This window comes from Ptychodera flava, chromosome 19 (assembly GCF_041260155.1).
Source record: "Ptychodera flava strain L36383 chromosome 19, AS_Pfla_20210202, whole genome shotgun sequence".
Taxonomy (NCBI): domain Eukaryota; kingdom Metazoa; phylum Hemichordata; class Enteropneusta; family Ptychoderidae; genus Ptychodera; species Ptychodera flava.
Window position 1 is genome coordinate 4,067,873 of NC_091946.1, and position 17,193 is coordinate 4,085,065.

At 37.0% G+C, this 17,193-nt stretch overlaps 1 protein-coding gene across 1 annotated transcript; it reads left to right on the top strand.

The window, feature by feature from the left end:
• The first annotated feature begins 22 nt into the window (after nucleotides 1–22).
• On the top strand, nucleotides 23–16,016 carry LOC139118424 (ribonuclease H2 subunit B-like). Its single transcript, XM_070681723.1, has 10 exons — nucleotides 23–243; nucleotides 2,479–2,550; nucleotides 2,977–3,084; nucleotides 3,674–3,747; nucleotides 4,282–4,396; nucleotides 4,964–5,131; nucleotides 6,597–6,678; nucleotides 12,179–12,233; nucleotides 13,125–13,211; nucleotides 13,843–16,016. Exons 1-10 carry the CDS (start codon nucleotides 171–173, stop codon nucleotides 13,942–13,944), a joined length of 936 nt encoding a protein of 311 aa, XP_070537824.1. The 5' UTR covers nucleotides 23–170; the 3' UTR covers nucleotides 13,945–16,016.
• Nucleotides 16,017–17,193: the final 1,177 nt, after the last annotated feature.

Sequence of the window (17,193 nt, forward strand, 5' to 3'; positions counted from 1 at the left end):
CCATCAGGTGACTAACCCCTTTCCCGCGCTTCCCGCTTCCGACAAGTTCACAGGTCAAGTATGAAAGCGGTCGGGTGATCGAGAGTCTATGTTTTGCTATTCAAACGAATGTGATTCAAAGCTATCGGGGTCGATCTGAAGAAAATTTGAGCCCTTCCATCAAACCAAAGATGCCCAAGGCTGTCAGGAAAAACAGTAAAGCCCCGGTTAAGGAGAATAACCAGTGGGTTTTAATCGTGCCTGGTATGTATAACATGTACACATACATGGCTGGTTATCACTTCAAGTTCGAATCTTACTTTCTCACCCAACTTCTCACTCTAGTGCCGTATGCACGGTGGTTATCGCCTTGGTTTTTGTTAATCGTTGCAACAGCAAGACTGTCTTGGAAGCCCAATGTTTTAAATTCCGTACATTTCGTTGCATAATTTCTTGGAACAGCCAGTTATTTTTATTTTGCACTGCTAAGGGGTGGACCATTTGATATCCTGGGACGGGGGGGGGGAGGGGGGCTTGGAAGATTGGTGGAGAGCCATTATTTTTTTTCCCACTTGCTTCACCATGAATTATTTTTTCCTACAGGGCATATGCTGGCAACTTTTTTTTTCACTTTCCTTCTTCGAGATATATGTTTTTTTACCAAATTTCGGTGCAATGTTTGTTTGCTTGGTTTTTCACACCCAGTAACAAGATGCTGTTCTATCGCACACAGACTATATTCAAGAAACTAAATAAAGATATGTAAATACATGTACATTTTTGATTCACTTTACAAAAACATATTTATAAAATCATGTACATTTATGGCATTTACTTGTCAGTGTTGTCCTTACATTGAAAGTAGCCGGGTAATTTAAGAAAGTAGACGGGTGGACTGCGAGGGAGCGAAGCGACTGAGTGGCGAGTGAGCGTAGCGAACGAGGGGGGGAGAGCGCGAGAGGGGGGTGTCCCCCCTCTTGCAAGGCGAAAAATGAAATTTTGGAGTGGAAATGGTTTTCTCTGGTGGCATCTGAGGTGACATTTACAGACTGAAACAGTACTTTTGTTGTGTGTCTTAGACGTGGCTCACATACAACAAAACAAACAAACATGATTTTGTTTTGTTGGTATTATTATGACATACTTATGGTTTTATTTGCAGTGAAGATGTAACATTTAATCTTAAATCACCCGCTGTCTGCTCATTTCATTGCCCATTTCCCATTCTTCATTACCACATAGTAGTTTCCCCAAAACCATCAAACTCATTTTTGTTAAGAAAAACATTGGTAAGATAATTCACTATAACAGTGTTCGCATTTACGAATAAAACATGCGTATATAGAAAACTCATAACAATGAAAAAATGTGTAGAGAGTCGATCCAATGCGTAATAATATTACGCATTGGATTGAGTCTCTACGCATTTTTTCATTGTTATGAGTTTTCTATACACAAACGATAATAGTAAAATGTTTGCAGGCTGTCTCTCTTCTTGTGGTATTTTGACAAAATCCATACATTCAGATTTACACATTTCTGGAAAACACTGGTGAGCAATTTCAATTTCAGCATACTTCCTCTAATCAGAAGGTCATGTATACTGTACAATTGTTCATATTCAGTTATTGTTCCTCAAGCTTGAAATGGTTTATGCTTTATAAAACTCCAGAGCTACTGCTTGATTTTTATTGATGCTGCAGTGTGCATCGAACAATTGCCAAGATTTTTTTTTCCGAGTCGCAATGGTCCATAATTGTTTTTCCATCAGCCACTTAAAGCCAGATTTTTTTTTCGAGCAACTCCACCTGGCATCTTTTTTTCCCCCCAAATCTTCCAAGCCCCCCCCCACGATATCAAATGGTCCACCCTAAGTGCTATCAACATATTGCTATCAACGGCCTTCACACTCACTCCACCAGCACACTGTGTCGTGACATGAACAATAGTGATACCAGTTCGTCTTTCTATCACGATATTGTGTGTGTGACATAAATGTTTAATGCAATTTTGACAGTGATACATTGTTAGATAGGCTGTCGAAATACTGTTTTATCGTTTTATCCTCGGTATCAAGTAAAGATGGAGTACCTAGTTCCTGACAAATGCATCTTCCAGAATTACATTTGATTGAACAGGTGCCCGGCTTGCTCTGTAGCTCTTGCCACCATGGAGGTAAAACTCCATGCGCCTACCACTTTCAAGTGTTTGCCAGGTCGTGTTGGGTTACCCTCAGCTGACCTTTCATGACCCCAGGGAAACATTTGGCAAGAGCTTTAGTAATCGGGGAAAAGTTCTCTGAAATTTTAAACAAAAATTTACTGGTACAAAAATTATGAAAACAGTATTTATAACTTTACTTAAAACATACTAATCATGCTGTGATGTATGCACAATATGTATTTATCAAATTGTTGATATATGTTGATGAAATTGAATAGAAAAACTACAGGATATTTAGTAAATCTTCATCAAATTGTGTAATGTTATCGTTCTCAGAATCTGAAGTCAGTGATGTCAAGGCAAATGAACAAGAACCAAACTTTGTCAAATTAAGACATCCCAAGACTGGTAAGTATTTATCTGCATTTTTTTTTCAACCTCAAGTTGACACTAAAAATTTTCCTCAAAAAATGCTGTATGATCATTCCTTTCTATGAATCAACTTAATTTGCTGTCAGTTTCAGTTTTGTCCAAAACGATTATGGATGTGCACCATAAATCTGTGGTATCAACAATTTAAGAAAATTTTACAGAAGTGACATTTTGCCATTTATTTGAAGAGATCAAGTTTACAAGGTCTGGCAACATTTTGCCAGAGATAAATCTCCACATCTGTGACATGTGCAAGTTCCTTTGCTCCTGCACAATCCAAAGGTAGAAAACATCTCATAGATTGCACTCAAGACACATCACATCTGCCTTGACACCTGTAGGGGATATAGGAATTGTCATTTTTCTGAGACTGTGACATTCTACTCTGGTTTCTTTTGACAGACCACGGTGCAATGTTCATGTTTACCAATGACAATACCAGTGTATTGGAAGTACTACGCTTTGAAGACGATTACAGATCATGGTTTGTTGGGGAGACAGTGCAAGAAGGTGAGTTCTCCATGTTGTTTGACCATTCCACCTCAAGGCTGGTACCTGTCTGTCGTCTTCAACACGGTGTTACAGGGATATGGGTCAAAGCATTTAGTCAAATAATATCCATCGTGGACATCAAGTAAATTTTTATGTTTAACATCGGTCAAAAGAGTATTTAATGAACATGTGAACTCACTTATAAATTCCACTCAACTTTAAAAATTCCACTAAACTGCTGGCTAAAAATTTGTCCTCAATGGAGACATATCCTTATTGGAGAGGTATTATTTCACATGCATTGTGGGAAACACATACAAAACATGTAACAGTGTTTATATTGGTAGACAGCAAGTAGTTTAATATGATTTGATTTTCATGTACGTTGGTTGTGATTATGTTCCACAGGACCTGTTCATACCTGTATGTTCAAACACTCTTTCATTGCCGAGTTTTGGTCATAGCCAAACCTTCATTACATTTCTGTTGGTGAGATTATTGAACCTAATACAACGGAACAAGATTTGAATGTTAACCAGCTTACGTTGTGAAATGATTAAAGTCCATAATCTATTAAATGATGTTATTTGTTTCAAATCTTTTTTAGATGGAAGTCTATACATGACAACCCCTATTGATCCATTATTCCTAGTGCTGCCATATCTAATACGTGCAGATCAGGTAGGTTGCAAGATGAAAACCATTCTTATAAACTTCCTACCAAATAACATTTTGTAAATGCATTGTTTGAGTAAATTTTTCTGAAATTCCGTACTGTCCATTGCATCTTTTCAAGATAGGTGTATTTTTATTGGCAGATGGCCATCAGAATAATTTATTCTCATCAATGTCCTTGTTTTACGACAAAAGACCCTCTGATTCAGTTTACTTAGAGGATTTTCTCCACAAAATCAATACAGGTAGACATGGAAGGTAGCTGTAGGCCAATGCTATTTGCAAATGATGTCATTTTCTTATTGATATGCAAAAATAAATATTTGTCCTCAAATTTGGACTACATTGAATGCTAATCTTTGGGCTTCAAGCATTAGGTAATGTGAAAATGACCATCACATCAGTGTAGAGAAAACTATTACACTGATATAAGATCAGTAGTAAAAGATCCATTGTCGTAGTCAACAAATTTGTACCAGTAAATCATGAGAAGTTGTGTCATGATGTGTTTGCCATCACATTTTCTCTGTTCTGTTACAGAGTGGTATGTTTATGACACTTGATCAGATTGTTTCTGATGAAGATTACCCACAATGCAGCAGGATTGTTGACTGCACAGAAATTGCCAATTTGAATCACATAGCTGATTGGAAAGGTAATTTCAAAAAATTAAATTTATCCAAGCTAATAATAAATTCTCAACACAATTTTGATTATTGTGATCATAAAATCTTTTGTGAGGTTTTCCAATTTGTTACATTTATTTGTTGGATGAATCTGTGAGTAAATACAGCAAATGAATCCATCTTATAAATTATTAGTGATTGGGTGATATCTTCCAACAATAAAATCACAAATTATAAGTGAAAGTTGACTAAATTTGTGGCTGATTTTCCCACCCCTAACCTGTGCACCCCTAATATCCTGTAAACACGTCCACACTTACCATTTACAGCAATGCGTTTAGGCCAAACCATAGTGGTGAAATGGGTAAAAGTTAAATAGAAAATCAGTCTCAGAAAAAATTGAAACACCATTTATGACAAATGATTTTGTTATTGCATCTGACTTCAGTGAAAACATTAATTTTTCTCAATTGGGCTTGGTGAACTCTCAGAATATCAAGAATAATACGGTAATACACAAATTCTGAAACAACCAGTGAACTTGAAGTAGAGAATGATATAATTACTATTTTTACTATTCAATTTGATTTGTACAGGAAATGATGACATTAAAGCTTACAGATTCAGCAAAACTAAAACACTGGACTGGTTGAAAATGAAAGTGGAACGAACAGCAGATGTACTTAAAGAAAAACACATATATGCCGGCAGTGGAGCCAAGGTTGAAACGTTTGTCAGAAGCAAAAAGGATGAAGCAACAAGAGGTAGGTGAGATGGTCTCTGAGACAAATCCTGCAGCAGCAGACAGTTGAGACCTACAATAAACATTAAGGTTGTATGCACAATGAAGCTGAAAGACTTAAACTTCTGCTCAAACTTGTCTTAAGGAAACTTGACCATTCTTTTTCAAAATCAAGCATAAAAACTAGTGTCACCATGCGAATTTTGGAACTAAAAGACAAAATAGCTGAGATTTACTGACATTTGAAATTCAAAATGGTCACCATCCCTGTGTTCACTCTATTATATTTTCAATTTTCTGTGAACAGCTCATTTATTTTATGAGCTTCAAAATGAGCCCCCACAAGTGGTAAGCCATTGTAAAAGTTTCAGAGTCTGAATATCTGTCCCCAAGGTGCATCCTACCTGAACATGAGTAGCAGCAGTAGTCGTCACTTTACTCAATTTTAGCCAGACATGTAAAAAAATCACCTGCTGTTTACTAATTTTTGATGACTTTTCATGATACAAGACATTCTTATCCATGAAGGGATACATTGTCTGTGGACAACCGCCCCAACTGCCTTTTTTTAAAATGTCCAAGTAAGTCCTTGTTGTACTCCCCAAAGCATATCGAAACTCCTATTTATTTTGCCAACTCTTTGTACATTCATGCACTGTTGTTAACTGAACCAGAATTAACTTGTCAACAGTAACAATGCAGTCTACACATGTACAGACTGAGATAAGAAGCTGAATGTACTAGATATTAAAACCAAAAATAGTGAAAAAAGCCTAGAAAACGCTAGTTGAAGATCCCAAGTTGTGGTACCTCACACAGTGACCACTGGTGGCTTCCTTATACATGCATGTTTCAAGCCTATAAAATTAGAGGTTTTCAGTGACACTCAAAGTCAAGTCTTAGCTTTTGCATGTATTTCTATGATGAAGATTTGTTCACATAAAAGTTTACAAAGAAATAAACAAGTAACCCTAAAGTATATTTGCATCAGAGTGCAAAGTAAAAACATTCAAAGCAGCCATCTTGACATGTGTCAAGGGTTGCAGTACTTACACCATTTACCCAGCGGTGAGTTGAAGACATGCCACTGTCAATGTGATATGATATAGGATCAATATAAGATGTGATGAAGTCACTGAACAAGAGTCCATCTCAAAATTTATCTACATATATACTGTTGTCAATCATGAAAAGTGTATCAGCACTTTGAATTGAGATTTTACTTTGTGCAAGTGTAGGGACTTTAACAGCTGTTTAGCCCTATTGTTATAGTAGTAGTAGTTGTAGTAGTAGTAGTAGTAGTAGTATGTAGAGTGTTGCTACATTGCTGTTGATGACCAGTGGCATTTCCATAGATCTTTAAATTTGTACAAAGTTTTTTCGTAAAACACCATCTTACCATTGCTGCAGATTTTTCTCAATAAGGTTTTATTATGTGGGATGTCTCATGCGTACATCTTCTGTTTTTTCAACAATTTTGAGCACAGATGATTACCTACGCTATGCCCATGGTTTGATTAGCGACTATATCAACCCTGACTTAGGTCAAGAACTACACAAGTATTTAGGGTAAGTGGAATCTATGATGTACAAACGACCTCTTCAGCAATTATTGTAGTCATTTTACCAGAGCTCTCCAGGCTCTTGATATTTTATCAAGACAATGATTAGAGGCCAGTGCAGCATCATTACTTCGTTTCCAAAAACATGCTTATCTTGCCTTGGAAGAAAAAGTGAGATAATGCACAGCATGCAACAAAAATCATGATCTATCAGGGCTCCCGCTACCTATTCGCCAATTCGACAAATGCCAAAGAAAGTTAAAAATGGCTACAAAAATTCCTGTTTGGCTAATGTAGTGGCTATTGAATTCTTAGACGACCTCAACAGAAAACTACACCTACTGTTAAAGTCATTTTATAAGATGCGTCTTTTATTATGATTTTGCAAATTTTGAACCCGAATTATTTTTCAAGAGATGGGGTGCGACTTATAATATGTACTTTTTGCATTTTTAAAGGGGGTGTACCACTAATAACATGGAAATTCTCAGATTATTTTTTTTGGAGGAGTGGGGGGGGGGGCCCTACTGATAGAAGTTTGCCTTTATTGAATAAATAACTTTAAAAGATAATTACAAGAAGAGTATACTTATGGTTGTTCTCTTTTGGAGGATGTGGTTGCCCATGGTTGAGAAACATGTGAAGTGATACAATTTCATTGAAACACAAGGAACAACAAAGTTTTAACTTTTGATGAATAGAGCTGACCTCAATGGTGGCTGGTAGTGTGACAGCTATGCTGGAAAAGGGGTGCGATTTATAATGCATACGTGTTCCATTTTGAAAATTTAAAGCGCAGTGGTCGTCGCGCCGCGCTTGCGTGTTTTTTTGTTGATAAACATAAATTTTTGTAAACATAAGTCTTCTCAACTTCAATAGGAGTGAGATGGGAGCAGTCCCCCACTTTGTTAAGGCCTTTGTAAGACTCAAAATCATGCAATAGTAAAATATTAAGATCGGAAACGAACTTCAGTGGTATAAACTCGTGTAGAGCTACGAACATTGGGACACTACACTCAGCACATTATGTCGCTGAGTTCACTGTACGCAGACACAGTGAACAAAAAGCTTTGATCGCGCGCGATCACGCTGGTTATACACAATGCTATGTACAGTACAGTGAAAATACATAACTAAAATGATCAACATTGCCTATATATGTAGACCAGCAACAAGCACAATGCCTAACACAAAATTACACTCAAGACCATGATCGGCTAGCCTGAGCAGGACACGGGAGATGTTGTTGGGAGACGGTCACCGCGTTGACGTACACGGATATAGAGCATCCAGTCCCACAACGTACCGGCCGGCCCGCGACGACTTGGCCCACAACCAACTGTTGATCACCATGTCTTACTTCTCCTAGTATTACGTGGTAAGAAATAGTAAATGTCAGGAAACAATAGACAAAACGAGCGGGTTTTCGCGGCATTTGGCAGGAAATTGCACGGCTACACCGTGCATAGACGTATCGAGAGATCCTGTGCCCCGGGCCTGTGCACGGTCATGGCAGTGATCCAACTGCTAGCTGGTGTAGGCCTACCGGTGCTGGGCAAACTTCGTTGTTGTACCTCCTGATTGCCGGGTAGGTCTGAATTCTCTTTCAAGTGAGATAACCCCACATAACAAGAAGACCTATGAAAGGTCCTTCGCTTGACTTGATACCTGTACTCAGAATTGTCGTTTGCACCCCAAAACGGGGTAAACTTTGTTGTAGTTGAGTTGGATTCTCCACAGCCGAGTCTAGCGCGCCATATACCCAGTTTGACACGAACGTTCATACAGACCACGGAACGGAACAGATGCAGAGATACTTCTTGCTGCAGCGGGCATTGCTCTGCGAGCTGTAGATTTCTGTAGTTTGAGTTGTTGTCTTTGTACAACTTGTTGTACTCCTGTCGGGCCTCTTGAAATGAAAGCTCTCGTCCTTAATTGCTAGCGATGTCGAAAACTAGAGCCCGGTCGTTGATAGTCTGTTGGCGTATAGCGTATACATGCGTACGTCTAGCTCTATGGCTCGAGCGATAACAGTAGCCGAGCCCCATTCAACTGATTCAAGAAAATCATGAGCAAATGTGATCTCAATCCAGCGTGCAATTATTGTTCAATATTCAGCAGATATTTAACTTAGATTAATTGACCTTTTATTGCGTGTTACATTTGGTTAGTTGGTATGCTTGTGACAGATCAGCCGCCATTTTAACAAGCGGCAATATCGCAAACATTACAATCAACCCGTAACATGTGCGGCGTTCTTGGATTTGTTTACAGCAGAGGGGGACCCCCTCACGAGGATGCGCAGCGCGACGACCACTGCGCTTTAAGGATTTCATCCTACTCAAGTCAATCAAAGGAGGGTGCGACTTAAAATGCAGATGCGTCTTATAAAATGACTTTAATGGTAACAATAAAATGTTGTAAGATGTTGAAACAGTTTACCCTCCTTCCTACAAAGTTGCAATGTATTGAAACAGTTTAATCTCCTTTCTACAAAGTTACAAATTCCCTGGTACGTAAAACAAACACTGTTGCTGTTCGATACTACAATACATCATGAACTAACGTCCATGAATACACTGAGGCCTGCTTTGCCTCTGTGAGTCCTGGGTCGTCCTTGAGTCTAACAAAAGTTTTACCTACTTTGCTGTATCAAAATTTGGCCTGCAACTACTCAGTTTGATAGTAAAAACCATAATTTCAAAGGAAACTTTCACAAACGGAGCCATAATACAAAAGAAAAGGAGAAAAACTAAGGTGTTATCATAATACAAAAGAAAAGGAGAAAAACTGAGGTTTTTCTGAAAGGTCAAGTCTGGGTCATCTCATCATGTGATGTCATGCATGAAGACCCCCTAATTACACAATTATGGTTCACAAGAAACCACCTAGGGTGGTCCAATAGGTGAAAGGTATTTTGCTGTCTTTGGCATTCAGCTTGACTGACTCCCATTCGGCCTACTTTCAAACTGCTATAACTTATACAAGAAATTATGTGATTCTGAATGATTTTAATATTTTGTAGATTCCACCAGTTTAATAATCTAGAAGTGAACATCACCAGACATTTCTTGATGATATCAAAATATCAATGGAAATATATCTGGGCTAAAATGTTATCATAATCATAAAACAATGAATGCCCTCAAACAGTGATATCGTTGTGTCTTGTTTTACAAGAGTTTTGTTTGGCCCAGCCCTTTTTGTCTCAAGAAAGAACCGGTACTTATACTCAAGATGCTATTTCAGCCTGCTTGATCACAACTATGATATACAAGTAAAATCGTGCCCTTAAATACCACAATAATCATATCTACACTGCCATTGTGCTATACCATAAATGCTGTCTTCTGCATGGAAAATTGTTTTATTTGTGTGGCTCAAACATTTAGGTTATGGAAGACTGCATAAATTTGCCACAAGAGAAGCTGTAACTTATGACAAGCTATCATACTGTGAATACTAACTTAGACTTGGTTCAAGTCGGTGAATTTAAAAAAATAAAATCATTTATAACAGTTTCTCTTGTGTCTCTCCTATTTCGTACAAACCTATCCGGAATTTGGCAGCTCACGCCAGGTTTTCCCAGCGATTGAATGCGTCACGTTTGAGTCTGCGCAGTAGTGAGTTAGTTTCTGCCGGATTCACCGACTTGGACTTCTTGCAAAGTACAGGCGGTGAGACGGACTGTGTACACAGTGACGTAGCGAAAATACAAAATGATTGACAGCCCCCGCCGTTATTCTGGCCAATAAGAAGAACGCTTGCTAATAAACCTCTGCATGCATTAAAAAGTTTGTTGTCATCTCCGTGCAAAGCTAGACATCGAGTACGTTTTATATCTGGGCGAATAATAGCATCAAGTTCGTACATCCACCGCGTTTTACAACTGATCAGTCGACCACCGCTAATGATGCAAGATTACCAAAGAAAGCTTGTTGAGAGTTACATTGAGGGAAAAGATGTGTTCGTCTGCATACCAACCGGCAGCGGAAAATCACTGACATATGAAGTCGCTCCACATTGTTTTGATTTCCATCGCTTCGGGCACGTAAGAGAACAGGCTCCAACTGTAAGGACGGTGTCTTTTTCCATCCTTGAATAACCGGCCACGATTTTCGCATTTTGTAACATGGGCCCCACAAACAACACATATTTTCACGCGTTTTCGGTGATAGAACAGAGGTCGTGCTGACTTTTGTGGGAGTGATCGCACTCGACATTTTGTCAACAACGCCATGTGAGTTTTATGCATGCACGTCTCGTTTGGGTCAATTGGTAACTCCTCCCAATGTGTAAAATTTAGTGATGTCATCTTATGAATAATATATGAGTAAAGAAAACGTCATCTCATGAATAATTTATAGCAACGCAAACCCTGCAAGAAAGCCAAGTCTGTGATTCCGGGTGAAACTCCGCTGTATAGCGTTCACTTCACTCATCGCGTTCACCCTACTCATCGCGTCCACTCACGCGCGCGTTTCACATGAAAGCAAAATACAAATCATTGCGTTCACTCCACTCAAACATTCACAAATCACAGACTTGAACCAAGTCTAATACTAACTGAATGTGGCAGGAAATATTCAATCTGCACCTTGTAATATACACTTAACATTGCTACCAGATTTTTAGAATTCAATTGCTACCTAATTTTATTTCTGGTGTTTAAAGTTTACCACCAAAAATGAGAAAGGATTTCTATCCCTGAAATGTCATAAAAACACAGATTATAAATGCAAAAACTAAACACATATTTCGTTAATGTAAAAACCATCATGAACATCATACAAAACATCTTGATTTGTAAAATTAGGGACTCCTGAATGACGAGAAAGCTGTTGCCACACTTGAGATCATAAACTGGCTAAAAGTTACTCAAAATGGCTAAAAGATTTTTGATTTGGCTAATGAGTTGGCTAATCATTTTGGTGACTTAGCGGGAGCCCTGACTATTCTAATATAGTCTTCAAAATTTCATCTTTCATTAAGGCACCATGGTATGTTAATTAACCAAAGTGGAAACAGATTGAGATTTGTTTCACAAATTCCCTCAGACGTAATCCATTTTGCAAATGCAGTGTTAAGGGAACTGATTAACTTATCCTCATCCATGTATACTCATTCAGTGACTTATACATGTGTGCTTTCTCACTACTTGTCCTGTTGAATCAACTTATTGCTGTTGTTCAACACTGTCATTTTCCGTATCCACATTTCGTTTCTCTGTAACTGTCTTTGTCCATGTTTCAGCCTTTCTCTAGAAATTCACCATCATTTGATCATTGTTTTTTTTTTGTTGATATTTCTCCATGGTTGGTTTCTTACCATTTTCTCTCTAACTTTCATGTATCTGTTTCTCCAGAATAACTTCTGTCACCCAAACAAAGTATAGTTTTCCACGTAAACGTCGCTTTCGAAAAAGATCTACTTTTTCATTAGTGGCACCAAAGATTGGCATTTTGGTTTTATTTCCCCTCCTGATTTTGTTCTGTGTTTTTTGAAAGAATTCAAGAAAAAGTTGAAGAAACCAAAACTAAATTAGAGGAACCTCCAGCAAAGGTAAGGATATTTTAGCATTTTTTTAACATTTCAAAATGTTTCTTTTCTGTTTCATAACAATGTACCTTTGAGACTTCAACTAAATGCCTTATTGATTGAAATACAGACAAACCTACTAAGAATCTTTCCACTCACCTGAGGGGTCCTTTTGAATGATTCTTGGTAAGTTTGTGTGTATTTGGATCAATAAGGCACTTAGTTTCATCTTTAAGGTAGGTGTTATTAACAGAAATTAATTTCCATTTTTAGAAAATCCTAATCAAATACATTTTTTTCCATGGAAACTTCAAAGATCTATGCAATCAGAAATACAAAATCAAAGAATTTCATTACTTTGGCCTGAGGAGTGTACACAAGTCCATACACTTTTATCATAGAGTGTAGGGGAGTAAAACTAGCCCTATCCCTCTGTGGATGTTAAATGTCCGAACATTGTCATCCTACTGCCAGCTTTTAAATTTTACATTACGTGAATATAACATTCCCTGAATGATATTGAATAGTAAGATGGTAAAGTGCCATTACTGTACAATTAAATTTTGTCTCACAAAAGTAATAAAATGCGTCCAGCTTTAAGCAAGAGGCATTCAATACTAGTAGATCATGTCTTATGGAAAATCATGGTGTCACTGAAAATCTGTCACAGCTGACATTCTCTCACAAAATCATTCTTCATCAGAAGATGACTTCAAATCACAAACTAAAGAAAATTTCACTTTGGTACAGGTTGCTTTCCTCATTTACTATTAAGAAAAGATCTCACTGGCCACTTACACCTAAGCTATTGTATCAGAGTCTTTGTAATTTATCAGACCGTCAATAACTTATTAAATCAATATGCTGTCTTCCATGTCATGAAAATGTTGTATGTTTGTGCATGAATTATTTCAGAAAGCAAGAATTGCCAACGGGACTGAGCCAGAAGAGGATTACACCAAATTTAATAGTAATGGAACAAAAAACACACAGGCAGACAAGGTAATTGTGTAGGAACTTGAACTTCTCCACAAGACAACCTACTCAGCAATTTTTTAACATTCAGTCTTCAGTGTATTGTGTAACATTCATAATTACGGTGATCAAAATCATTTTGAAATTCTGTAATGTAGAAAAATTTGTGAATTCCCTTTACTCTAATGAAAAGTTACCCAGTCTCTGTATGTGTTCAAGAAAGACAGGTAGCCAGTAATAGCAGCAATTATGATCTGAGTGAAATCCTGAAATTAAGATTTTGGTCCATATTATGTATGTACACAAGAAAAATGGCAGATACAAAGAACAATTGACAATTAAACGCAAGCACAAGACAATGTAAACTTTCTAATTTGATGATCTATTTATAGACTAAAACAGAATAAAACAAATATTGCAAATGATTTCCAATGGATGTGTTCCAGCTGTTTGTATCTGAGCATGGCATAGGTGTGCAGTCTATACACTATTATGGTAATATTTACTATTGATGAGTCATTGTACATGTACATATTTCAATAAACTTTGTGTACATGAATAAATACCAGCATGATTTGCTGCAAGCATTAAATGCAACATGGCAATACCCATTAATTTATAAAACAATCAACTTTCTATTTTCTCGACATTTTCACAGGCCAAACAGACAGCAGCTCAGAAGGCACTTCAGAAAGTGGATAAAACAGGCATGAAGAGTATAACCAGCTTTTTTTCCAAACCAAAGAAGACAGTGAAATGATATTTTATCTGCTGCAAAACTACACCTCGCTGCATGCCCATGGTGCTGATCATCTGATTGGTCAAATGATTGGAATATACCATTATTCAGATATGCAAGGGGTGGTAAGACATGACTTGCAAGGTCTACTGATCCTCACCTCAGACATCTGACCCGTTGCACAAAACTTTGAGTATAACTAGATTTCCTACAATCTGCCTAAACAGACCACCGAATGTACAGGGGATATTAACTTGTATATTTATTCTCAAAGTTTCATGACTGTCCCCACCACATAATGGTATGTCTTGAGTGATCCAAGTGAACAGAATATCTCATTTTATCCATTGTATTTAAGGTAGTATGCGCCTCGAAAGTGAAAGACTTAAAATGTTTTGCTGAAACTTTCCTTTAGGAATCTTTCAACCATTCTATTTCAAAATCTGGTACTATAGAAACAAATAACCCAAGATTTACCGATATTTAAAATTCAAAATGGCTGCCACTCCTGTGTTAAATTTTCGAATTTCGGAAAAACTAAGGTGGGGAAAAGTTTTCGTACACCAAGAGCTTTAAAATGAACCCCAACAAGTGGTACATCAAAAACAAACTGTAAAAGTTGGAGAGTCTGTCCCTGAGGCACGTTCTACCTTAAGAAAGCACATTGAAAGAATAGGTGTGATTTGGTGATTACAGAAATGTCTCTGAGTTTGTCTTCTTACATACAGATACCGAAGATCTGTTGGTCATATATTTCTGTTGGTAAAGCCAGCATTTGATATGAAATGCTGGACCACAGAAGAACTTTGAAATTATACTGAAAGGTTTCAACATAATCAAAACCTGATTTTGTTTTTTTTATTAAGATTACAGAGTAACTTCCTATCCCTCAGGAAGGTTCTGAAATATTACTTCAACACAGTAAGTTACATAAGGAAATAGAAAATGGCAAACAAAATTTATCATGAAAAATTCTTTGTTCACCCAGGGATCCAGTTTAATACTGCCAGGCTCAGTTACTGCACAGAATACATAATGAGTGAGAGAAATAAACTTTGATGTTTGTTCAAAAGGGCATTTTTTTGTTCCAAGTCTGGTTTTATGTTTGTTATAGGTATTCAAAATTGGTGCTACTTATGAAGTGAACATGACTGATAACGTCAAGAAAAGTCCTGTGAACCAAAGCTCAAACATTTGTTGAAAGAGATAATTTTCATATTGTCACAAGTTTAAACATGGTATACATGAAATTATGATTGAAATATGTATGCTGTGGCTGTACACTGCTCTGTTATCAGATAACCCTCATGTAGAAAAGTGAGCCCTCTAGAGTTACATTTATTTTGTTATCAAAAAAGTTTCACATTTGTCGTAATGTCTGCATTTATACTCACCTGAAATAGTTCGACCTATACAGTCAATAATTTTTGAGTTCCCATCCTGCAATTAAATATATTTCTGAAATAACAGATTACTGAAATACGGATAGTTTTCAATATAGTAATTGTTCAACAAAGGAGACTGCCAACGATTTTCCAAGGATCAAATTCCACTTTGAAGTAAAGAATCCCATCAAATGTAATGCATCATTCCTCTTCAAACAAAAGCAAAGTATTATCGGTTGTAAATTTGTTTTTGCATTTATATATAGAATATTATTTCTGGATATTATTTACACAGGAGGCATTTTATAACGCAAGTGTTCATTGGTGAAAGATACAGCATTCAATTCTGTGATCTACTTTTGGCATTTTACAGAAAAAGTGTCGTGAATGTTTCATTTGCGGCATCACTTTTCCATTTTTACATCTTATATTGTTCTGTATAAAACCATGGACTCATTGGTACTAAGGTCTTTGACAAAACCTTGACACTTTTGCTGTGCTGATCTGTGATTTTTTTTCTCTGTTTGTGTTGTTTGTAAGTGGAAATACTGTGATGTGACTTTTTGCTCTTCTTTTATGATGAAATTTGTCAACATGTCAGTTTGATGTGGCATTATTTGATTGTAAGCTGGAATATGTTAAATTTGTTTTCATTACTGCCAAAATAAAAATTAAGGTCATTAACTAGTGACCTTTCATTGATATGAATTCTTCAGAGTTGATAATTTTCATTCATGCTGAGGGATGGACTAGTCAAGATGTACCAAGATTTGTGTGGATGTGGTAAATTCTATTTGTGTATTGTGTGTGATCGTCCCTTAGGAATGGAGTTATGATCAGAATTATTTTCTTGATATGGTTAAGGTAGTATGCGCCTTGAAAGTGAAGGACCTAAACTTTTGCTCAAACTTTCCTCAAGGAATCTTTCGATCATCCTCTTTCATAATCAAGACTAAAACCCAAGGGTCACCGTGCAAATTTTGGTACTGGAGAAACAACCCAAGATTTTCCAATATTTGAAATTCAAAATGGCTGCCATCCCTGTGTTAAGTGTATGGAGAAAAACAATAATGATTTTCGAAAAACAAAATTTTGTAACACTAAGAGCCTAAAAATGAGCCTCAACAAGTGATATATCAGAAAAGAATTGAAAATGCCTTTAGACTCCAAATATCTGTCCCCAAGGTGCATTCTACCTTAAAGGCTAATAGAAAGGCAACCTCATTGTCCAACATGTACGGCATTTTACACAATGATGTCCAACAACATTAGATCAATGCACATGGGTGCTGCATAAAAGTAATCTTTGATCGAAATTCATTGTCACTCTTTTGAAGACTATTTCTTGTAAACATCGTTCTGTGAATATTACATCAGACAAGAGGTGAATTGAATTACTTTGTGCAAAAATGCTACTGTGGAGTTGCTTCACACTTATCCATGTCAATTGTATATTCTGCAGGTAGAAATGAATAGAGGAGAAAAATAACACAAAATTTGTAACAGATTAGTCTAAGACAAACCGTATCTCCACTCTCTCATCACCCTTCTTGTTTATTCACAAGAAACTTTAATTATGTGTAAGGTCCTGACTTATTTTGAGAAGACCAGAATGAGATGTCATTGAGGTAGAAAATGTTCACAGAGAAAATGTCTCACCAATTTCCATTTTAATTTTTTCCAAGATATCCAAATACAACAGCAGTACAACCATTTCATAGTTTGTTCAACTTGATGATTTTGGGGCTCTACGTTTCTCAGGGTTGCCTTCAACGTGTGGTATTCTTGAACCCTTTTGGAGTTATATGCCACATACGATTCTAACGGTCAGCCACCGGTCAAGTTGGTGGGTCAAGGGTCAGTAGTGTTAGATACATCGGCATAT

Bases quoted from the DNA above. Each gene is read 5' to 3' on its own strand.
- LOC139118424 (XM_070681723.1), top strand. From the start codon at position 171: ATGCCCAAGGCTGTCAGGAAAAACAGTAAAGCCCCGGTTAAGGAGAAT. The intron at 3,748-4,281 runs GTAGGTTGCAAG...GTTCTGTTACAG, and splicing joins ATCTAATACGTGCAGATCAG to AGTGGTATGTTTATGACACT. The intron at 5,132-6,596 runs GTAGGTGAGATG...TTTTGAGCACAG, and splicing joins AAAGGATGAAGCAACAAGAG to ATGATTACCTACGCTATGCC.